The sequence below is a fragment of the Nasonia vitripennis genome, chromosome 1 (genome assembly GCF_009193385.2).
Source record: "Nasonia vitripennis strain AsymCx chromosome 1, Nvit_psr_1.1, whole genome shotgun sequence".
Taxonomy (NCBI): Eukaryota; Metazoa; Arthropoda; class Insecta; order Hymenoptera; family Pteromalidae; genus Nasonia; species Nasonia vitripennis.
Window position 1 is genome coordinate 22,042,218 of NC_045757.1, and position 24,569 is coordinate 22,066,786.

At 36.2% G+C, this 24,569-nt stretch overlaps 3 protein-coding genes across 13 annotated transcripts in view; 1 reads left to right on the forward strand and 2 right to left on the reverse strand.

Moving 5' to 3' along the window:
• The window catches only part of LOC100116062, a 116,503-nt gene that overhangs the window by 66,343 nt on the left and 25,591 nt on the right, over positions 1 to 24,569 (forward strand). For 4 of the 6 annotated variants that reach the window (XR_004344956.1, XR_004344950.1, XR_004344957.1 and 1 more), the window contains 4 exons: positions 19,211 to 19,368; positions 19,771 to 19,821; positions 21,065 to 21,342; positions 24,289 to 24,456. Coding sequence is in view for 1 of the 6 variants with exons in the window: in XM_031929341.2 (XP_031785201.1) it covers positions 19,211 to 19,368; positions 19,771 to 19,821; positions 21,065 to 21,342; positions 24,289 to 24,456 (655 nt within the window). In the remaining 5 variants the exon portion in view is untranslated. The remainder of the gene's footprint in view (positions 1 to 19,210; positions 19,369 to 19,770; positions 19,822 to 21,064; positions 21,343 to 24,288; positions 24,457 to 24,569) is intronic. The other 2 variants (XR_004344952.1, XR_004344958.1) reach the window with 2 other exon arrangements.
• On the reverse strand, positions 478 to 5,346 carry LOC100678277. 2 transcript variants are annotated; one of them, XM_003426060.5, is made up of 3 exons: positions 5,018 to 5,346; positions 4,083 to 4,919; positions 478 to 2,274 (listed from the first exon to the last, which is right to left on the reverse strand). In XM_003426060.5, the coding sequence occupies exons 1-2, from the start codon at positions 5,312 to 5,314 to the stop codon at positions 4,791 to 4,793; spliced, it is 426 nt and encodes a 141-aa protein (XP_003426108.3). In that variant the 5' UTR covers positions 5,315 to 5,346; the 3' UTR covers positions 478 to 2,274; positions 4,083 to 4,790. The 2 variants fall into 2 exon arrangements, with proteins under 2 accessions (XP_003426108.3, XP_032456026.1); XM_032600135.1 differs by lacking the exon at positions 5,018 to 5,346 and having other exon boundaries at positions 4,083 to 4,212.
• Positions 5,727 to 20,361, reverse strand: LOC103315952 (zinc finger imprinted 3-like). 5 transcript variants are annotated; one of them, XM_031929374.1, is made up of 11 exons: positions 20,020 to 20,361; positions 8,519 to 8,566; positions 8,337 to 8,435; positions 8,116 to 8,263; positions 7,961 to 8,048; positions 7,819 to 7,899; positions 7,368 to 7,736; positions 6,909 to 6,989; positions 6,477 to 6,827; positions 6,353 to 6,402; positions 5,727 to 6,086 (listed from the first exon to the last, which is right to left on the reverse strand). In XM_031929374.1, exons 4-10 carry the CDS (start codon positions 8,146 to 8,148, stop codon positions 6,371 to 6,373), a joined length of 1,035 nt encoding a protein of 344 aa, XP_031785234.1. In that variant the 5' UTR covers positions 8,149 to 8,263; positions 8,337 to 8,435; positions 8,519 to 8,566; positions 20,020 to 20,361; the 3' UTR covers positions 5,727 to 6,086; positions 6,353 to 6,370. The 5 variants fall into 5 exon arrangements, with proteins under 5 accessions (XP_031785234.1, XP_031785219.1, XP_031785236.1 ...); XM_031929359.2 differs by having other exon boundaries at positions 7,977 to 8,048; positions 8,165 to 8,263; positions 20,020 to 20,341; XM_031929376.1 differs by lacking the exons at positions 8,519 to 8,566; positions 20,020 to 20,361 and having other exon boundaries at positions 7,977 to 8,048; positions 8,133 to 8,263; positions 8,337 to 8,358.

The window sequence follows — 24,569 nt, forward strand, 5'->3', positions numbered from 1 at the left end:
TCTTAAACACAAGTAACAAGCTCTTACTCGTTTTACGATGTAGGATTTCAATAATACGTTTAACTCTTTCAATTACTTTTTGTTTCTTTTATAATGCAATGAAAACTCTTCATATTTGACAATTCTTAAGAGAACACAGACTAAAAATAGAAGTGTTGCATTTTTAAAGGCACACTTACTAAACAAAGTTATTTCTTTTTTATTTTGTTATTAGGACAAATAAAAAGTAAGTAAAACTAAAAAACAGTCTATTTTACATACTAAAATTTCACAAAAAAACGGAAATCGTGACTTCGCAGGTATTCTTCGCATTTTCATCGAATTTTACCTTATTTTTAATTACTTGTAACTTTTGAGAGGGACAAGCGTTATTTTTTTAATTTGAGCTTTCGGGCTCAGCTGTCGATTAAAATTGGAGGGACAAAACTACCTAGCGCGGGATATATAGGCTGTCTTTGCACTGTACAACAGCTTGAATTAATAATAATAAGTTTTTATTTCAGTATCGGTTATAACATTATACTGCTCAAACTGCTGAGCATTAGCAGTTTGAGGCGTTTTTAGATTTTGTAATAAAATTGGCGTTCCTAAATTCTTGTTCCATGCGACCAGTCATCAATAAAAAGCTTCAGAACAAAGCCCATAACTGTTTTAAGTGAGAATAGTAAAAAGGAAAATGAGGGTGTCTTTGCGCCATTTGATTTGACAAATGCGTTTTTTGGGATAAAAAAATGAGTGGTGATTCTCTAGTGTACCTATTTTGGTTGAGAAATGGGCTCAAAACGCTCCACGCTGTGGTTATTCTATAAAAAAACTCTTAATAATTGCAAAAATTTTATCCGCTTATGCTATTGAAAAAGAATTAGACGATCAAACGAACTTACCTGTAAGTGAAGTTCAATCGTAATTATACGAGTGCTTGTTCGAAGTGATTAAAGACGTAGTACCGCTTCCTAGCGTCAGATGTCGCCACTTTAGAGCAAGCTTTTTTCTTGCTCTCCGCGCGCGCGCCCGATCCTCATATTTTTTAGAGTGATTTCTGGGTGGGATTTTTATTCTATTGATATTATCATTATCATGTATTATAGGGTGGGATTTAATCACTTCGAACGAGCACTCGTATAATTACGATCGAACTTCACTTACAGGTAAGTTCGTTTGATCGTCTAATTGTATATCGTACTCGTTCTCATGATTAAAGACGTAGATGCTTAGAGAATAACTTTAATTTTATTTATTTCTGTAACTGACCATGAACATAACATTTTTATTTGAGTACGATTAATTCAATACAGTGCTCGCGAAGTTACCTTCTTGATTATCTATCGTTCTGTTATAAAATCTAGCAAACATTTTTGATTCTCCCGACCAACCAGCCGCATTTCTAATTATATTTAAATCAAGTCCTTTTTTATATGCTGCCGATGTCGATGCATGACGCGTACTGTGCGCTGTAAATGATTTATCTATCCCGCAATTCTTTAACACAGATTTAATCCATCTACGAATCGATTGAACATTAGCGCCCTTGTAAGGCTTCTTATAACATATAAATAATAAGTTTTCATCTTTCCTTAACTCACGCGTTATCTTTAAATAATGAACTAAAGTTGAAGCTATACAAATACTTGGTTTTCCTCTAAAGAAAGGGATACAAGCAAAAGGTTGTTGGGCACCTGGTCTCGACGTCTTATAAACTTTTATTTCAACAGTCGAAGACGTTATTGAAATCTCCTCAATTTTTATCAAGGATAAGGTTTGTGCCCTGAAACCAGTACCGAGTGCCAATAACATTACTAATTTTTCTGTCACTAATTTTAGACTTAATGAATCTAATGGAAACCACGATGCTAACTTATCTAATACCACATTTACATCCCAGGTTTTAAAATATTTCGGTGCTGTTGGGCGCAACCGAAAGATCCCCTTGAAACACCGATGCAAAATCGGATCATGTTGCAAATCTTTGCTCACAATCAATGATATGGCTGATCGCGTTGAATTTAACGTACTGTACGAGGCTCCCTCCTTAAACTTTCCCGCCAGAAACTCAACAACCGTTTTTATTTCCGGCTCGAACGGATCCTGGTGATTATTCGTACAAAACGTCCACCAACTTTTCAAGGCCGAGTCGTATTGTTTCTTCGTGGAATCTGCTAATGATGCCGTGATAATCTCTAGCACCGAGTCTGAGAATCCTTGTTTCTCAAAGGCTTTCCGCATAGCATCGCTACAATTAACGAAAGCTGTGACGCCAGCGGATGGATCTGATTCCTGCAAGGAGACAATAACAATTGATTTGATGGTTCAAAGACTAATGGGCGCCCTACAGACATCTTTCGAAATTCAGGAAACCAAGCTTGGCCTGGCCAAAAAGGAGCTACCACGATTACAGATGCTTCGTCTTCTCGGATCTTTTTGAGAACTGTAGCCATTAACGAGAAAGGAGGAAACGCGTAACAATGTAATTTCCCCCAAAAACAAGTAAAAGCATTTATTATTCGTGCATCCGGATCATATTCCCACGAACAATAATCTGCACATTTTTTATTTATTCTCGAAGCGAATAAATCTACTTCCGGGAGTCCGAAATTTTCAACTATTTCCTTATAAGCCACGTCTGATAACTCCCACTCCGTGTCTATATTTGTAATTCGAGATTCTGCGTCTGCTTCAATATTCTCTTTCGACGCAATATATTCTGCAAAAACCCAAATACCTCTACTTTCGCACCATCGTCACAAATCCTTTGTAATGCTATTCAAACTAGGAAATTTTATGCCTCCCATCTTGTTTACATATGCTATAGCTGTATTATTGTCAATACGCAATAAGATTTGACAGTCTCTCTCATTTACAGCAAAGCATTTCAAAGCAAGAAAGGCTGCTAGAATTTCCAGATAATTTATGTGCATTAGTCTTTCATTAGCCGTCCAGAAACCGCGTGCGCGTTTACCTTTACATGCTGCGCCCCATCCGGACATTGACGCGTCATAGAATATCTCTTTTTTGAAAGTGAAACTTCTAATCGGGTTGAAAGTCTTCGGTATACTTTCTTCCCACCATATCAGATCGCGTATAGTGTTTGCCGATAATTTTACGACTGCGTTCATGTTTCCTCCATTTCTCTTCAAGGCTAAACATTTATCCCGCTCTAAGCTTTTATAGTACAGCCATCCATACTTCACAGCCATACATGCAGCGCTTAATACGCCTGCTAGCTTTGCCAATCGTTCGATCTTACATTTTCTTTCCTTAGTAGCTAATTGAATTAATTCTTTTATCTTAGACCTCTTTTCTGATGGCAAACTAAGTCGCATCCTATTCGAGTCTATTGTAAAACCTAAAAACGTACATTCTCTGCATGGAACAATGTTGCTTTTCTCAAAATTGATAATGAGGCCTAAAGATTGTAATAATCTAACCGCCTTATCCGTGTCCTATTTACATTTTTTCTCACTTTCCGCGATTATCAGTATATCATCTAGATAAGAAATGACCGTTATTCCAGAATTTCTCAAATTTTCTATAACCGGTTTCATAATTTAGGTAAACACAAACGGACACGAGCACAGCCCAAACGGTAGACACGTAAATTGCCATAGCTTATTCTCGTAACTAAACCACAAATATTTCCAATGCGCACGGTAAACAGGGATCAGAAAATATGCGTCCTTTAGATCAATTTTACACATACAATCAAAAGGCTGCAAGAGGTTAGCTGCCAATTTAATATTCTCTAGCTTAAAATGTTCTACCTGAACAAAATCGTTAAATTTCTTTAAGTTAAGTATAAATCGCGAAGATCCATCTGCTTTCGGGACAAGAAAGTACGATGAAATAAATTGGCCAACTACCTGCTTGCAAGCCTCGATCGCACCTATCTTTACCAACTTTCCTATAGCTATTTTTAATTGCCTATTTTCTACCACGCTAAACTGCGGAATATCAGGCGGTCTTTCATGAAATACCTCCGTGATTAAGGGAATTTTGTACCCTTTTATCACACCTAATACAAAACTATCGCTCGTTAATTGAGACCACTTTTCAACAAATTGTTTGAGTCTGCCGGCCCGCTTTACCTCTATCGTCGATCGTTCCGGTAGTATCTGGATCTCCCGTGATACGACGACGTTGGCTGTGTTTGTGTGTACGTTCGATTTGAACGAAATTGGCCTTTGTTCTTTGAGACGTTTGAGTTGAAGAAATTCTTCTTGCGGCTCATCGATCCCGCCTCGTTTTTCGACGGCCGCTCCCAGTTTACCGAATTCGTGTTCTGTGACTTGAAGGGGGTCCTCTTGAGCGCCTTCATCTCAGCCTCAGTCTTATCCATACTCTGCCATTCCTTAAATCGCTCACCCAGCTTTTCTCCGAACAATAATTTTCCGCTGTCTGATTTCTCCAGAATTTCTTTGAATTTTTTATCATAAGCTGGTGTTATGAAGGCTCTTCTCGCAACCGTGTTTAAATGCATAATTTCGCCTAACATCATCATCGTGTTTGCCATGAGCTGCATTACTTCATCACAATCGATTGGTGCCTCGTCTTCCTCAAAGAAACGTGAAATCGCAGTTGCGATGCATGCAATAGCTGTGCCGGCCATCTTATAAGATTCTCGGAAATGCTCGTCTCGCTTCCGAGCGGCTTCGTTCAATCCATACGCAATTTCCCAGTTAAGCTCTGGAGGTTCTCTCCGATGCGCGGTGTTCCCTCGATTATTCCATCTTTCAGATCTTTTTGCAAACCAGCCTTTAAATACTCGTTAATCCTTGACACAAGCACCTCATTGATCACCAGTTTCTTCTCTTTTTTATCTTTCGGGTCCTCACCCAGGAATTTTTCGGCCTGTGCTTTTGGTGTTTCCAACTCATCTCCGCAACTCGAATTCTCACTTTCTGATCCGGAATCTGATTCGGTATCTGCACACAAAAATCCAAAATCTCACATTGTAAATGCTGTACACCTCAAAACAGCGTCTTAACTAAAACTAAGCTTGACTGATTTTTCTCATGCTCACTGTTTCAGCTAAAAATGAACTCGAGCCGAAATAAGTATATGGCGTCACAGCTAAAACTGCGCTCACCAGTCCGCCTGTCTTTGTTCGACTTGCGCCGTACTTAGCAGTTCGAACTCGCTTTCGAGGTACAGACTGCTTCTGATTAGCGATCTCGTCCAATGCTGCCTTCAACGTCTTCTCCATCTCCACCATTTTCTCCTTCATTCGACGCATCTCTTCGTCTTCCTCTCTTCTCTTACGCTTTCTTCCCTCTCGTTTCAACTCTGAAGTCTCTGATGCCTTTTCGTTCTTTCCCATGCTTAAACTTAAGTCTAGCTTATCCAATGCGCGCGATGATTCGACGTCCGACGACGTTGACGCCAAAAAACGTTATGAGGAACGGGCGCGGCGCGGAGAGCAAGAAAAAAGCTTGCTCTAAAGTGGCGACATCTGGCGCTAGGAAGCGGTACACGTCTTTAATCATGAGAACGAGTACGATGTATAATCGAAATCAGCATTCAATCTTGACACTTAACCTTGAATTTTATTGACATTTGCATAACATAAATACTATATCTGAATAAACGTTACTATCTAACTTGCCTTAGGTGGCAGGTTAGTTATTATTAAAAAAGAGATAATTTTGTTGAATTGAATAATTAGGATACTTTGACTTTAGATTCTTATGATTTTACACTGTTGGATAAAAGTTTTAAAATGAAAACACTTGTTTACGGGAAAAAGCCTTTCGGCATAAAAAACACTGATTTATTAATATTTAAGCAAACTGACACAATAAAAAGCGAAATGATATATAAAAGATAAAACGAGAAAAAACACCGAACACGCACATAAAGCACTGATTGCACTCGCACGCACAGATACAGAAAAAATCGTTCGTTACATAATGTTTGTGGGCATAACATGCTCGGTGAAACTGAACTAGTGCGTTGCAAAATCGAAATCCAAGAATTCATCTCACAAGTAAAAGTACCTTACTAATTATGTGTCTACCAATGGAGTACTTCACGCATTTACAAAGCAGTGCTGCATCTGATGCTTTAGTCAATAGTATCATCTTAAAGACGACCTGTTGATGTTATGAATAGTAAAAAATTATTATAAATTGTTGTATATTTGTTAGCAATAAAACTCTGTCTGTACATTCATCCAAAAAGTTTTCAAAATATGAATAAAAAATTTTTAGATACTATTAATGTAACGTATATAGTAAGTTTTCTTTTATATTATACATAACTTCGCGGATAATATACTCAAGTTATACTGAAATTGTATGTAATTTGTAATATATTAAATTTTTGTTTCTTCAAAAAAAAAAAATAATCATATACTCACATAAGATTTCTGTTACACTTATGCAGAAGTTTTGTTTCTTTTTGATTTACCTGAAAAAGCATATTGTCTTTGTAAAACCATTCAAGCATGGCAATATATTTAAGATAAATACAAATTTGATTACCCTTGACACGTTGATTATTTTTGCACTCGTACTTTTTGTGTTTAAGTAGACTACGCCGATTTTTACATATAACATCACACACTTCGCATTCTTGAAGCACATGTTTACTTTCTATGTGGTTGACTAAACTTGTTTTATAAACTGTTTGAAAACCGCATTCGGAACAATGGAATTCAGCTAACTGAATACAAGACCTTATATGTTGATATGCAGACATTATACTACTATATCGATTGCAACATATGATACATTGATATAATAATAATGATTTGCAATCTTTACAATTATTAACACCTCTAACTTTCTCTAGAGTTTCATCGCAAGTCTTACAATATCGTTCCAAAAACAGACCTATACATTATATACAAAAACAATCAACAAATCAATGTACTATATACAATCTACTTAAAATTTACATTTAGTATCGCTTACCAGGTTTAATAACTTTCGGTTTTTGGTTGATATTAGATTCAATTTTATCTGCGTTGAATTGTTTGGTTTTTGAACAGGTATCTGTTACATTCATATTTATATATATATATATATATATATATATATTATAATATATTACAGGTTCATAATATAAACAATGTGTTATACAAGATCATTAATTGATTAATTTAATTGTCATCCAAATACAATAATTAAAAAAAACATAAGCAAATCATGAATATATATATATATATATATATATATATATATATATATATTCATGATTTGCTTATGTTTTTTTAATTATTGTATATATATTTTTAATTAATATATATATATATATATATATATATATATATATATATATATTAAGAAAGCGAAAATATTATTAAATTTGCATTTATATAATTAGATAAGTGCAAATGTACCGATGTTAGATAAAAATAATATTAAAATTACCATTGTTTAACGGATTATTCCAAGACCTGCAGTCGTGCAATTGATGCTTCACCATTTGGTTACTCTCATATCTCTTGCCGCAACCTGAGCATTCCTGAAGAGTATGTCGGTTTTGCACGTGATCATTAAGTTTTACTTCATTTCGTGCTTCATAATTACACGCAGAACATTGAAATAACGGCGCTTGATTGCACTTTGTTTTAATGTGCAAAAATGCCGTTTTGTACGTTGTATATCGTTTTTTACATTTAGTGCACTGATATTTTAGAGAAACTTTACATTTTTTGCATACAGTTCTTTTATCACCGCGGACTCGTTTTCTTACTTTTTTGCAATCACAACAATACATATCAATTAAATTTTGTGTGCCTATAGAATATGACATTAATTTGATTAAAATGCAGTATCGATAACACAACTTACGTTTTACTGAGAGAAGTATGGTACTTACTGAACCTTTTACTTTTCAATGATTTTTTCACAGTATTTTGATTGATACTATGATTTTCAAATACTTCTTCGAATGTGAAACCTTAAGAAAAATAGCAAATGTTAATGCATAATTGAAAATAATATTACTTTTTATTTATTACATTTGACATGTTTTACATGATTCTTCGTTCGGAATAAATTTTTCGGAATAATTTGTAGAATTGGTCGTGGAATCATTACAATCAGCATCTAAAGAGTATAAATTGATGAATAGCTTGAAATATTTAGATGTATACATGCGTATTAAGAAAAGTACATGAGATACATAGGTACTTTTCCTTATTTCCATAAAAGTTATTTCATACAATTATCTGACTCAATGGAAATTTCGTCGCTTCTATCCACTTTTATTTGATCTCTCACATTTTGAAATTGTTGCTTTGTGAGTTCTGGAATCTCGGTATCTATGGAAAAAGATTTATCACTGCATAAAGTCATACAGCATTAAAATATCATTTTAATATATTCAAAATATACCAGAATAATTATCAACGTCAGCGGTTGCAGATTCATCAAAACTAATATCAATTTCTTCTTTTATGTAAGAGAAATAAGGAAGATACATAAAGTCTCCTTCTAAAATAAAAAGAAATATATAAATAAGTTTTTAGAAACATATTTATAGTGAATTATTTATTGAAGGAAAGGTATATAGCTACCAATTAATTCATTTGATTCTAAAGATGCCATTATTTCTAAAACAAAGTCTGCAAATAAAATTTGATCTAATTATCATTACATAAAACATCACCCAGTCAACATCATAATAGACTTTTTTGTATTATAAACAATTTTTTTTATTAGATATTGTCAAAGTTGCAGTCTTAAACTCATAGCGGCAAATACTACTTGATATACCATTTAATAAGAGTTACGCAATTAACTGCTGCCCTTACAAGTATAGAGAGTATACTATCGGTGCCACATGGTGTATAATAGACATTGGCTTTTTTATTTTAAATTAAAATAAATTACTATTCTTTTGCAAAAACGTTAAAGTAAATTTTATTATATTATAATAAATTATTAGATTCGAATAAAAATATTTTTTAATTATATCTAAATATTTCATTATATTTATATTAAAAACCTAAAATAGTGTCTTAAATTTATTTATGATTGAATTTATGTAAAAGAAGTTCTCGCAAAATGTATTCAAGTTTAAATTAAGAATTTGTACACACTAGTAGATAACGTTTTATGTATACCTAATAGTTGTAGAACGTCAGAAAAACATTTTTAATATGAAAAGGATACCTTTGCACCACAATTTTTATTGATTATAGTAAGGTATTATTTAAATAATTTATGAACACTTTTTACCTAAAGGATAACGTGAAAAAAAGCAAATTAAGCGGCCCTTATGCCAACATAATATTATATAAAAATTAAAGAAGAAGGCGTTAAAAAAGAAAAAGGACAATATGCAACAAGGGATAAAAGTCGTAAATTATTCCTGCGGGTGGGTTTACTACCCAAGCGAAGCAGTAATCACCCGCGGGAATAATCAATGACTTTACTCCCTTGTTGCATAATGTCATATTAATTAATAATGTTAGTCTCGCATTTGCGGAAATAAAGTAACTTTATTTCCCGTAAATATGGGAGAAAATATATGAGAGAATAAAAAGCTACTTTAGTCCCGCTTTTCAGGGAATGAAGTGGCTCTTATAGATCAGTCGTGAATAAACAAAATTAGAATCCGAAACACTCAATGTCGATTTTCATAACATAAATCTTGATCAGCAAGAACATCAAGACTAAGATAAATATATAGAGCATTTTGCAAAAAAGTACGAAAACAATTGATTTAGTAACATTGAATATTATCTGGAAAATATTCATATCGCTATTACACTTTGTAAATATGAATACCAGCCACCAAATGAACTGTGCGGATTTAAAAAACTATTTTTATGGAATTAGGAATTTCGTACACTAATGAAAGACAAATGGATTGATAGGAGTATAATAGACTGTTTTGTGATTATAAAATGGAATAGTGTCTGGTCAAAAAAGTAAAGGGTATACCTCAACAAATAAAATAACTAAAAAAATGGTACTTTAATCAATTAGCACTGTCACTTTTGAAAGGCTAAAATGCATTTTGTTCTTCGAGATATGATTATATATTATAAAGAGGGACACATATATAAACATAAAAAATTATGGTAATAATACATTGCAAATCATATTTAAGTTTTTTAAAATTAAATGCTTATTTTATTAATAAACTGTTCCTCAGATGTCTAATTGACATACTGCAATTCTTGCAATGATTCCTAGCAAACAATCATTAAGAACGTGAAAACTATATAATAATTGTTTATATTTACATTTTTGTGACTCATACGCAAACAGTGATCGACTGTCTGTTAGCTATAAATTTCGCCATGTGCCATATGCTTGATTTTAAAAGCATCGTTAAACTGCGAGTGCACATGTCAAATCTGCTTCTGACAAAACATTGGATTTCACTGTTTGACAAAGATCAATACTTGTCCATTTTTTAAAAAAGAACTTTTATTTAAAGCTTTGTCATGTACGCAAGCAACGTTAATTACCTTTGATGTGATCGTTTCATTTATTTTAGTACATATAAATCTTATTCTATATGACGTACACTCAAAAAAGTAGCATTATTTCCATCAGGCTTATCTAATCAGAGGACGAATAAGAATGATTACAATGCGTTTTTTTTAGAGTTCGAGTCGAATTTATTTAGTTTGAACCCTATTCCTTCTTAGTCTTATAGTTATTTATATAGTTGTTATACGATGTTTCCGCTAATATTGGAAAACTTTTAGAATGCAGCATTTAAATTTGTTAACTTATGAGCTGGCAACAACATTACATATCCCCGCTGCTTGATATTGTACGATGCAATTTGTCTATTTCTATGTATTAATTTTTTTGGCGCTAGTATATAAAAAGTCTACTTCGCGTTCACTTAGAATGTTCAAAAACGTAAAAATCGTGCTTCTCTTACACAATACTACAACTGATTGTACAACTAAGAAAATGGAGTTGAGGTGGTCTAGAACCCCATAAGCCAAAAAAGCCCATTAACCTCATGTTGTTTAACATATTTTTTTATTTTTGTTGTCTACAAAACGGATCGGGGATAAAGTATTTAAAATCTGTATATTCTAATATTTCCAAAAATTTTTAAAAACTCAAAAAATTTCAAGTTTTTGTTTAAAACATGCGCGAACCTAAAAAGATATTTCATTGCAAGAAGTGAAAAGTAGGCACACCAATTTTCTGTATCGTGATCATAATATATTAAATTTAATTATATAGTTTACACCTAGTGATAAATGACAAGCTGTCGAAATTCTATAAGAACGTGTATTTTAGACTGTCTAAGAGCTTTCAACCAAATAAACATACTTTAAATGAGATAAGAAGCTCAGAATGAAGATTTTTGTCCACTGCTTTATATAAATCTAATTGACATAGACTTTAGTTAAATTGTCACCCTTCTGCAACAAAGCTGATTATAGCGGAAATTCTAAATAAAAAAAAAAAGCAATTGACTCCGTCGCAACGCAGCACAATTCCACGCGCTTGAAAGTCGAAAAAGCTGCACAACCCATACTCCAGCTCTTGCATTGCTCGAAGCGCATGCGCCTGCACATGCACCTCAGGCAAAAGCTGCAGTCGGATACTAGGAAACTCCCTCTCTCTCTCTCTCTCTCTCTCTCTCTCTCTCTCTCTCTCTCTCTCTTTCTCTCCTGTACGGCCGCATACCGCATCGCGCACACGTGCGTAAGCGCGCCAGCTGCGCGTCCCCCTGCGCGCCTCATCGCAAGCTCTGGCGCCAAAATCTAGCATTAACAGCGCAGCGACGAAATTACTCATTAGCTCGGTTACTCGAGAAGGGGCGGGCGCGCCTCTCCGTGAACATTCATAAACACCATAAAATAGACGTCACCTAAGTATGAAAGAGCAAGAAAGAACGATGAGACTCGAGAGCGTATAAATATAAACGTATACAGTATACACACAAGAGGAGCAGGCATAGCGGGCGGTCCGGCTGGCGCTCGCGGTATCGGCGACATGCGCCCTTGCAACTGGGTCAGAGCGAAAGCGGGAGCGAGAGAGAGGGAGAGCGAGAGCGCAGCGAAAATCCATCCTGCCAACCTAGTCCGACGAGATAGGTCGTCAAGAGAGAAAGTGCAAGGACCAAGCGAGCGACGCTTCTCCGTCCCTCTGCTGCATTGCTGTTGCTGCTGCTGCTGCTGCCTCTCCTCACTGCGGAAAACATGGGCTGGACGTCACTGCGTGTACGGGTTGTTAGTATACTCTCGTCAGAGACTACATTTTTTCCTGCACCCTCTACACATTATGTGCCTGTGCGTTACGTGATTGCGTGATTGAACGGCGCTGTTTTCGCACGGGGACAGGTGATGGTGATAATGTTGAGGGAATTGAGGTTAGACTCTCCGGGAATTGTGTCAGAACAATAGAACGTAATGAGGCTGCAGGATTGCATTGACGGTTCATTAAAACATTTATTCAACGCAAGCCGCGATCGATCCAATAAGAGATTTCGATTAACGTGCTTACACTCTGAGAATTTGTTCAGAGTTGAACTATAAACTGATGCAAAGCTCTGTAGCCAAAGTGTTCCAGTTTCGCAAGCGATTGACTTATTAGGTCACGACGAAATTTTCAAACGCTTGAAGAAACTGCTCCATATTTCTTCCCTTACGTTTACATTTTTGCGTCGAAATATAAACTCATTTTTTCTCGATTATTGATTATCAAGTGAAAAGTATGTGATATTTTCAATAAATTGCGGTTAATCTCTTTTTTTTATAAATCATTATCATCTCTTTTTTAGATTTAGCCGTTTAATTATTGCCAAACAATGCACTAATCGTTAATAAATAGCTCAGTAATTATGAAGATGACATTAAAATAATAATAATAATAAAATGATAAAAAGAAATTAAATAAATCGATTTATAACTGTTATCGTTAGAGTATACAATTGTTGGGGAAAGAAAAGAAGCATTTGTCATAATTTCGGTGTTAGTCACCATGTTTACAAGAACTCATGCATGCACGCCTACGCCGCATTACTCCGTCAATTTCTCAATTAAGTAATGGCTATACATTGCGATGTTAGTGATTTCGATGCGTAAAAGTTTTATGTAAACCCTTGAAGTTTTTTAAAGTGTGTTTTTACTTTAAAATCATTCAACAAAATTCAATTTCTTATTTATTCATGGCCAAATGTAAAGCAGAGCTAACAACTTAAAGATTCTCTAATAAACAATTGTATGGATTTGATTAAAAATAACGGTAAAGAATTAACTAAACTACTATTTTATATATACTTTTATACAATTATTTAGCTTTTCGAAAATGTTACTCCTTAGTAAATAAAACGAAAAAATGTCATTCAAAAATAAACATATATCGGTATCGACTGAATTTTAAACGCATTAAGAGTTAAGTAATAAGACACTTGCATGCGCCTACAACAATAGTGAATATTTATTATTTACAACAGCTATGAAAAAAGTCGTACTATCGAATGTACGTGACCTTATACTAGCTGGAAAGATACGCAGCCAGTAATGGGAATCAATATCAGGTCAGCCGCAACGATACCAGTTATCTGATCAACGACACAAAAAGAAAATTAAAAATAAACATCCACCAAAACGGTTAAAAATAATTCAACAATATTGCAAGCAACATTCAGTGTTCACTATTTGATCTCCAAGTATGCAATCAATAACTCTCTTACTTGTAAGCCTATTACTATTTACCACAATCAACTTTTTCAGTCTTATGGAAAAGAAAAATATTTTTATGTAACACGCGAACGATTTTCGCGTTTTTCGTACCTATTAATATGGACTAAAGTGACTCTTTTTTGACCGGCGGGCAAAAAAGTTATTTTAGCGGGCAATAAAAACCTTTATTGCCCGCATATTCAAACAGCGGACAATAATGGCCTTTATTGCCCGCTAAAAAGTCTTTATTACCCGCAAAATTTTTTTTGTTGTAATTTTAAAAAAAAAGTTGATTTTGATAAATTTGCATTATTTATTTATTTTATATAATGTTTGAACAAGACAAGAGCACGGTTGCCGTGTCAAAAAATAGTCACATCAGTCTCTCTTAACACGTACGAAAAAACGCGAAAATACGTCCGCGCGTTACATAAAATATGGTGTGCACCAAGGGCTAAGTGGGCTTTTTGGCCTCGTGGATTTTGCAGTACTCGTCTGCGGCTCGTAAACGCCCTCGCCTTCGGCTCGGGCTAACTCGCCTTGACTCGTACTGCAAGATCCACACTCGGCCTAAAAAAGCCCACTTTACGCCCTTGGTACACAATATACTATTTCATGCGGAATGCATATAAAACTTATGTATTTAGATCAGCCCAATTATTTGGTCTTATAAATCACGAGAATTGTTAACATGGGAAAATTAACCAAAAAAATTGTATTTACAGCATATACTTGCTAGGAGAACTTCTAACCTCTAGGAAATTAATTTTATTACAACTTTGCAAAACAGATTTCTTGCATATAATTATACGTGAAAAACAAACACATCCTTACTTTTTTTTGTCCAAAAGAACTTTTACTTTTTAGAAACGGTCTAGCTTAACAAGACAAAAATGATGTTAAGGAAAACGGATATTATCTTTTCACGAAATATTTTATTAAACTTTAGTATTTTTTTACGTATGTTTCATTGACAAAAGTTAACATTCAACGATTTTAAATGTTGTAATTACTCACTCGTTTTATGATAGCTTGCCTTTATCGACCAATTAAATAAATATTTAATAATTGGTCGATAATGGCAAGCAGCAAATTTGTTAAGCAAAATATATCAATTTTTTGGCAACAAAGACACATTACACAAAGATAACAGTCATTTGATTAATTTTAAGACAAGAAATCAGTTCCCAAATCAGCTGAATCTATTTCTTGAAGGTTGGTGTCTACAGTGGTCTGAACTTCAATCAAGTGGCGCGGGAGCGCCACGAAGGCGAGTTTGAGAAGCAGACGACGCCGCGGCGCCCGTGACACTATTTACTTCTATATTGGTCTCTCGAATTTTCAATTAAGGAAATAAATTATTTATCATTCATGTAACCAGCTAATTTTGATAAATGTTTATACTGGTATGCCAAACTATGATTTTAAACCAAAATATCAGCAATAAACCAGCTTTAACATAATAAACAAGTATGCAGGTGAACAAAAATGCTGAAATCACTTGCTTAATTTTTCTTCAGCCCAAAAAGTGGTAAGACCGTTAAGTTAGCTGCGTGCAGTTTGACCGAGTGGTTAGACTGTGAAGTTGGCCGCACAAGCTATTGAGCCTACATTGTCTGCTCCTCTGCTTGAATTATAAATGTGTGCTCCGTAGTATTCGGTGTTTTGGTGTAAAAATCTTTCAAGGAAGGTGTCTAGATAAATAGGGTAGCTGATGACGACGTCTAGGTGGTGCGCTCCGTGATTTTTGGTGTTTAGATAAATAAATCATACGAGGACGGCATCTAGGTGTACAGGGCGGCCGATGGCGAGGTCTAGGTAGTTCGCACCGTGGTTTTTGGTGTCTAGGTGTAGAAATAATTCGAGGGCGGTACCTAGGTGTACAGGGTGGCCGATGACGAGGTCTAGGTAGTTCGCTCCGTGGTTTTTGGTGTCTAGGTGTAAAAATCATTTGAATGCGGTGTCCAGGTGTACAGGGTGGCCGATGACGAGGTCTAGGTCGTGCGCTCCGTGGCTTTTGGTGTTGAAATAATTCGAGGGCGGTGTCTAGGTGTACAGGGTGGCCGATGACGAGGTCTAGGTAGTTTGCTCCGTGGTTTTTGGTGTCTAGGTGTAAAAATCACTTGAACGCGGTGTCCAGGTGTACAGGGTGGCCGATGACGACGTCTAGGTGGTGCGCTCCGTGATTTTTGGTGTTTAGATAAATAAATCATACGAGGACGGCATCTAGGTGTACAGGGCGGCCGATGGCGAGGTCTAGGTAGTTCGCACCGTGGTTTTTGGTGTCTAGGTGTAGAAATAATTCGAGGGCGGTACCTAGGTGTACAGGGTGGCCGATGACGAGGTCTAGGTAGTTCGCTCCGTGGCTTTTGGTGTTGAAATAATTCGAGGGCGGTGTCTAGGTGTACAGGGTGGCCGATGACGAGTTCTAGGTAGTTCGCTCCGTGGTTTTTGGTGTCTAGGTGTAAAAATCATTTGAACGCGGTGTCCAGGTGTACAGGGTGGCCGATGACGAGGTCTAGGTCATGCGCTCCGTGGCTTTTGGTGTTGAAATAATTCGAGGGCGCTGTCTAGGTGTACAGGGTGGCCGATGACGAGTTCTAGGTAGTTCGCTCCGTGGTTTTTGGTGTCTAGGTGTAAAAATCATTTGAACGCGGTGTCCAGGTGTACAGGGTGGCCGATGACGAGGTCTAGGTCGTGCGCTCCGTGGCTTTTGGTGTTGAAATAATTCGAGGGCGGTGTCTAGGTGTACAGGGTGGCCGATGACGAGGTCTAGGTAGTTTGCTCCGTGGTTTTTGGTGTCTAGGTGTAAAAATCACTTGAACGCGGTGTCCAGGTGTACAGGGTGGCCGATGACGAGGTCTAGGTCGTGCGCTTCGTGGTTTTTGGTGTCTAGGTAAATAAATCATACGATGACGGCGTCTAGGTGTACAGGGTGTCCGATAACGAGGTCTGGATAGTTCGCGCCGTGGGTTTTGGTGTCTTGGCGTTGAAATAATTCAAGGGTGGTGTATATCAACAATCAGTGATCTCATGTTAGTGATAAAAATGTTACAAAAAAGCTTTGATCTAAAGGTGCTAAATATGCTTATATTTTATTTCTACGACGTCGAATATGAAATACTCAAAAAATTTTACTAAAAAGGATTGAAATCTCTAAAAAAAATAACTTTTAAAAAAGTAAAAAGTTAGGCAAGTTTAATATATTTCGCAACAAAATTACAGATTGAAAAGTACTAAGATCAATCAAACAAAGTCAAGTTTATTATATTTAATCGTGATGAAGCAAGGAACAACTCTCAAGATAATTACTACGTAACTTGCCATGCCCGTTTCATTGTACTTATGGTGTTTGTATGACGTTCTAATACATAAAAGGAAATTTTAGTTGTTCACCAATAAACAAAATTAAACGGGCATGGCAAGTTACGTAATACTTATCTTGAGAGTTGTTCCTTGCTTCATCACGATTAAATATAATAAACTTGACTTTGTTTGATTGATCTTAGTACTTTTCAATCTGTAATTTTGTTGCGAAATATATTAAACTTGCCTAACTTTTTACTTTTTTAAAATTTATTTTTTTTAGAGATTTCATTTACTATACATAGTTACAAGTACAAGCAGAGATCAGCTTTTATTTGAGTTCTTGTTTGTGAAATGTTCTAAAACAAATGGACAACACTAAACTGTATCAAAAAGTCGTAAAAAAATGCAGTGGTTCTTGCTATTTTCGAATGTTTTTAAGCCTTTTTTTCATACTCTGATTATAACTATTATAAGCGTTAAGATGTTTCTCAAGTTATACTCTTTGTTAAATAGGAATGTATGAGTGATATAAATTATTTTCTGTACCCTTAACATTGTAATGCATGCATGACATTTGAATACTTCTATATAGATGAACTATCGGTTCTTCATTTAAAGGAATAATTTGAAGACATTTCGAATTTAAACGCTATTTATATTATTCGATGGTCCCATCTAAAAGAATTGATCGCGCCATCTTGAAGGACAGTGAAGAGTCGTTCTGATTAGCTATTCGGTTTCGCGCGCGATCTGTGCAGACGTATGAATTCCTAACCTCAACAAGTATATATTTTGAGAAAATATATGATTACGATAAAAAGAACGCGCGGAGCGCATCTAAACTTGCTAGTATGATTTAAAAAGTTGACCGTTTTAAGGTACATTGTGAATCTTTTAAAAATGTAATCTTCTGGGTGCCTTCAACCTGCACAATGCACGTAGCTCGTTATCCAAAGGGTATTTATTATCCGCGCCTTCAATTTACGGAATCTATAAATAGGTCTGATCGAAAAGCAGGCAAGCCGCGCTGTTGGCCTTTGAAAGTGCAGGAGAGTAGCAGCAGCAGCACGCCTTAATCTCAGCCGTGGGCTAAATCGAATTTAGCCGGATGCGCGAGCGCGCGTGGCGGCGGCGGCGGCTCGAGCGCCATCAGCAGAGGCATTCGCAAGTCCGCACGCATTGCAGAGCGGGTGCTTATCTCCGATCTCGGCGGCGCACACGCGAGCGCAGATCCAATTAGGCCGCGTTGCGTTTGGCTTCGGACGGATTCTTGGGGTCGACGATGGGCCGCCTGCAGTTTCTCGCGCTGAAATCTCGAACGCGCACGCGGGATTGCTTTCTCTGCTCGGACGAGTGCAGTGCTTCGTAGATTTGGTGTACAAGGATTGCCTACCCACTGTAGTTACGGCCTCAAAATGATGGTCAGGCGGATAAGGAAGTATCGCTCGGTTGAAGACGGCAAGCATCACGCTACCAAACGTAGAAAGGCAAGCGCGCATACGCTTTGCTTTGAACTGTATAACCCGCTTGTTCGAATTGTTTCAAATCTTCATTGCATTTACTCATTGTTAGTCAACAATGTTTGCATTTATTTGAGGAGAAGAGAGGAATAATAGTTAAAGATTTTAAAAAATCTTATATCCTCTTACAAATCTGGGATACAAATTAACAAAATTGACACAACTAATGCACAAATTTTAGTCTGAAGAAGCCTTTTTACAATTAATACTTTATTTTAAATTGAATCATGGTATAATATGCTATTGCCATTTTATGAAAAATGGCCTGTTGAAAAATGAACTCATGTATTTAGTATAATGAAAACAAAACTAATAAATTCGCGACCGAAAAGGTAAACATCACTGTGTACATTCAATTAGGTGACTTTGACACATATTTTGTTAGTACACATACTCTCTATTTAGATATTTTACAAATAAATCTTTAACTTTAATGCAATAATGACTTTGTTTTCTAAAAATTGATCTTCTCCAAAAAAAGATAACCCCAATACATTTTAGGATCAACCCTATCATAAAAGACGCTATAAAAAGAAAGAATTGATTCCTCGAATTATAAAATAATGACGGCAAAACAAAACTATAACTATTCAGCGAGTGTTTTCTCACTTATTGTAACAGCGCCCGAATACATAAAAAATTATAAATAATATTCTTCTAAACAGAAAACATAATATGACTTGTATCCACAGAATATAACCTCAATTCAACATAGAAACAATTTTTGTTTCAAAATCAAAATTAAATTTTGTCTCTTTTTACGTTACAGAAAGAATTGTTCGGAGGAGGAGCGGAGGCAGCGCAACCAGATGGAACGGGAAATCGGAAAATGTCAAACGGTTCAACCGGGAGTAATACGAAGCACAAATGGTTGAAAGCATTCAAAAGTCTGAAAACTACACCTACCACACCTCCGCCCAATGAAAAGTTGGTGCCCTCTATACATATTTATATACATCCAAGCGTGTTTTTAACATTTGAAAAAGTTAATTTTTTAACTAACGAGTTTTTTTTTTTAATTTTACAATTAATTTTTAGATACCAATTTAAAAATTTTAACTACCCTGTTTGCAGCTGTAGAACTAACTATCGTGTTATTTTATTATGCGTTGCTTACAATTTAACGTAATTTAAGTGACATGTAACGATGATTTATATAGCGCGGCCTATAACCGTAAATAAATGAGGTTAGATTAAGAATTTGGTTAGTTTTTGACATGAAATATAATCTTTCATGCAGGCTACGTAATAGGAATGCTTACAAATTTTGTCATTTTTTCTTGACTAACAAAACTAAAACCCGTAAATTCTCTGTTACTAACGCTTCAGAGGGAAACAAGCTATGTACCATGCCGTTTCTTCCGTGGTTGCCATGTCCAGGTAAGCAAAATTTTATTCATGTTCTTTAAATAAGAGATAACGTATCCCAGTTACAAAGATTTTATTACAACGATTCCTCTACACAAACGCGTTAGAAAAAACTTCATTTATGATTCTAACGACGTAACCTTATTTTATCAAGTACTTTTTGCTTCTTTGGTTATATTTGCCTTTTAGATTGAACATGTTTTTACCAACCTCGGTTTCTTGTTATTTTCCAAATAAAACTGTATGATAATTTCCTCAGATATTAAGCTTTACTCCGTTCGATGAATAATTGTACGATTTCTCGCTCGTTTGATAGCAAATGATTCACCAACAGATATCAATACCAAAAAACACAGATAAATTCACTGATTCCGCTAGGAATATATGCACAAGAGCTCTTCAAGAATTAGAATTGTAAAGTCCTGGTAATATTAGGAAAGATCAACGTGCGTGTATTATAAGCTCTAATTCAATTGACGACTGGCAGTCGACCACAAGCGCAAGGTCGAGCGTGTAGAGACTATACATACCAACGGCAACGCAGCCGGGATCGCGGTGTTTTGTTTCTGCGAGTCACGTCGTGACGTATACATACGAACATTTACAGCCGCTATAGGGTTAGCTATATGCTGTGTCGTTGGAATGTGTGGTTAACGTTTATCCATATATATATATATATATATATATATATATATATATATATATATATATATATGTGTGTATACCAGTAGAGAGCGTTATTCTCAGAATATGAAATAAAGAGAAAATCCAACGAAGATGGTTAAATACAATGTGCGCAATTCATGCTAAGAATTAATCTAATGTCTAGAGAAAGCGCATTTGTTTATGCGATTAAGTGCCGTTTTCTTATCTCTCCTATCGCGGAGTGAAATAATTCGGTTTTCTCCACACCTGCACCGAAAGAACCACATTCTCTCCCGGGCGCCTGGAGAGGAATGTGCATTTTCGGTGCTGGTGTGAAGAAAAATAGTATACGCACCACGGGAGGAAAATTGAACAGCCCATACCTCGTGTTTGCCATCCTCGCCTTCGGCTCGGGTGACAATTTACACGAGATATGGACTGTCCAAGTTTTTTCCTCCCTAGGCACGTAATATACTATTGCCTCGGGAGCTCCGAGACACGGTTCGAAGTATTTCGCCTGATGCGCCTCGGAACTCCCGAGGACGAGAGTAACCGACGAGCACAGCCGAGACTAGCCGTTTGAGAGCAGGGTTCTGTCTATGTTCCTCAGGAAAAACCTAGAGGCCGAGTCCGGCGGTCACCAGTGGCGCGAGTACACCTACCGAAAGATAACGCCGTGCGACGCCTGCGGGCAGGTACTCCGCGGACACGCACGTCAGGGCTTTCGCTGCCGGAATTGCAAGGCCAACGCCCACGCCGACTGCATGAGCTCTGTCCAGCCGGCCAACTGCCCCAGTCTTCTGCCAAAGCGTACCGCCGGCATACCGCTGCTGCGCAGGCAAAAGAGCACCGCGCCGCCCGTCGACGAGACTCCGTCTTCCGAACAGAGTGAGTATCCGCGCTGTTCCTTTAGTCACTGTGACTGACGATATTTGCCAAAGATGCGACTGTTGTGATGCCGAGCTCTCGACGCTTGCAACTCGAGGTCGTTCACTGTACAAATTAAAGTTATATAGGTACCTATACACATAGGTACGATAAAAAAAGCGAGTTGAAAGTCGTCCGATCAGCTTCGCGTCAACTGTGCGATGTACACAAGCTCGCCCCTGATCGTGACTACCCCTAGCACACACCACCTCTTGTCACATTTTTTCTTTACATGGCAGATTATAATATACAATATGAAATAATAGTCTTGCAATGCGCGCCGCTGCCTATGTATATACCTTTAGAGTCTTAGATCTTAGGCAGTTTTATGCTGGATTGCTTAAGTACTGAAGGCTCGCTGTGTCTTGAGGCGACCAAACTATAGATATATTTAGTGCTCAGACTTCCAGACTTTTTTTATCATATTTTTTTGTAATCTGTAATGATTATCATGCATTCATGGCAGGTATATAGTTTCCCCACTCGATATATCCCTTCATGTTTGGCTTTTTATGCACTGAAAGACACTGTGCTACATTGGAAAAAACTTTTTTACTTTCGATTCGAATGCCTAGTTCGTTAATATTTATTAGAATGACGAAGAAGTTGAAAATCATGAAGATAAAGGAAACAAAATATTTTCAATTATTTATTTTTATCGATATGATAAGTTTCTCTTGAAAAGATAACAAGTTTTTTGGGTTTGATACTATATTCTCACATATATGCATGAACATGTATTTTCTCTATCATTCAGCCCAATTTTTTGCACTTGGAGGGAAAAACAATGTAGAGTTTCACATTAATCATGATAATTGCGTTCTATTGTAGTCGAGTACTCAAAGTATACGAGATTATGCGAGTATAAACGTCACGAAGATTGAGAAAATAGAAATTCTCTTTCATACGCTGTAGATTTTGAAATGTCCAGATCCTCCTCTCTTAAAAAAAGTATGGCCTTTGTTGTGAAGCATTTAATACGTGATTCTGATTGGTTGCTGGTTGGTTGCCTAGGCAACGAGATCAGAACCGCGCTTAAATTCATAACCCTCAAAACAGTCATAACTCATAACCCTGGTAGAAATGTTTAAGGTGTTTAAAATGAAATGTGGAAATCTTGATAACAGATAAAATATATGTAATATTACTAGCAAGAAATTTTAGTAAAAATTAATCATTACCAAGAGTGTGTAGTATTACATGTGTATTGAAAAGTGGCACCCTAACCCTATTTGAAGTAGTAATAAAGTGTGTGACTATTATTTAGTTTTATTTTTAAATGTCAGTGAGAAGTTCAATTAAAAGAATAAAGAGTTTGAAGATATACTGTGTCTCTGTGCCCAAAGTCGCCCTTGGTGAGGTTTGAGAGGTGAATTTAAAGAAAAGTTCACTATCCGAGTCAGTAAGTTTAAGTCTATCACTATACAATGCTCTTTGAATTGTAAAAAGGCTACTAGACATGTTACCTAGAAATATGTAACCTAGATGATTCTGATTTAACTGTTTTCGTTCATATTTTCACATCCAGGCTCATGCGAATTTTTTAATTGAGCAGGTCTAATTTTACTTATAGCCAGTAACGCAGAAACTACTATCTCTAGCACATTGTATTTCTGGTTTCTAGCATATTTTTACATGGAGAAAGTGATAAATGTTTTGGCTTTTTTGTCAATGTTTTAGGTAATTAGAATTTTGACTTTTAAGAGTTGTGAGAGATTTTGAGACCGATACCTGTTTTTTCCATTTATTCTCATTCAAAAACTAACAGATCTAGAGAGCTCATATTTTGCATATAGATTTCTTTTGTGATTGTGATGATGAAGTGTGTGATTGTGAAGATATTTAAAGTTGAATCGACCTTAACTGAAAAACTTCTGATTTCGACTCCGACACTGATGTGAATGCAAACTCATGCTATACGACTAAATAATTATCATGGGTGTTGTAGTCGAACACAAAAGTATTTCAGTTAACGTTGATTCAACTTTAAATATCTTTCCACAATCTCAAAAGAAATCTATATACAAAATATGAGCTTTCTAGACCTGTTAGTTTTCGAATGAGAAAAAATGCAAAAATGGAGAAACAGGTATCGGTCTCAAAATCTCTCACAACTGTTAAAAGTCAAAATTCTAATTAATGCCTTGACAAAAAAGCTAAAATACTTATCACTTTCTTCATGTAAAAATACACTGGAAACCAGAAATACAATGTGCTAGAGATGGTAGTTTCTGTGTAACTGTCTACAAGCAAAATTTGATATGCTAAATTTAAAAATTCATATGGGCCTCGATGTGAAAATATAAATGAAAAGAGTTAAATCATAATTATGTAGGTTACATATTGTCTAGGTAGCATAGTAAGTATCTGTGTAAAATTTTAGTTGTATAGCTTTTTTATAATGCAAATAAATGGCATTGTAATGATAGACAAACCCACTAACTCTTATACTGAACTTTTCTTCAAATTCACTATTCAAACCAATGATGACGACATTGAGCATTATTAATATATTTATTAAAAAATAGTTTTGAGGGATTTAGTAACATGTTACATGCTTATGAAATATTAGCAGACGTTAGTGTGCCGCCCAACACTTATGGTATATTTTCTACCAGTGTTATTAGACAGAGATAGAATCAAGAGCGCGCGATGCGCGCCTTCATTCCTAGTTTTATTTTAAAATTGTAATTTCGCATGGCACATAATTTATCCAGCAACTTCCACGTGTATAAGATTGTTACCTTATTCAACCCCACCAGTTTCCAATGTGGCACGGCGCTTCGAGCTGTGAAATTTCACTGTCATTTACATTAAAAAAGGGAGAATTGACGAAAACGAAAACACGTCTCATATAATCAAACGATTGAGCTTTGAATATTCGTGCAATACTGACCGGTCCGGCAGATGTGGACGCCATATACCAGGTGCTGAAGCAGGCTGGCGAGATACGTGGAAACTCGACAAATTCACCACCTACGCCTCCCACAGCAGATCATCCTCCTTCCGGCGCAGCACCTTCTTCGTCAGCGAGGACGACCACCTCTTCCCAACCCTGTTCCTCGTCCACCTCTGGTAAGACGGATGCGCCGCCTATCCTTATCTTCGCTTCTCTCTATTTTTCGCTCTTATTCTCACCTTATCTCTGCGTGTATCAGCATTTACGCCATGCGACACCTCTGTCATTT

Excerpts from the sequence above, each read along its gene's own strand:
- LOC100678277 (XM_032600135.1), bottom strand. The coding sequence starts at position 2,223 with ATGCGGAAAGCCTTTGAGAAACAAGGATTCTCAGACTCGGTGCTAGAG.
- LOC103315952 (XM_031929359.2), bottom strand. The coding sequence starts at position 8,549 with ATGGCATCTTTAGAATCAAATGAATTAATTG. Across the intron at positions 7,737-7,818 it reads ATTGAAAAGTAAAAGGTTCA|GCACACAAAATTTAATTGAT; the intron begins GTAAGTACCATA and ends CATATTCTATAG. Across the intron at positions 6,828-6,908 it reads ACCGAAAGTTATTAAACCTG|GTCTGTTTTTGGAACGATAT; the intron begins GTAAGCGATACT and ends TATAATGTATAG.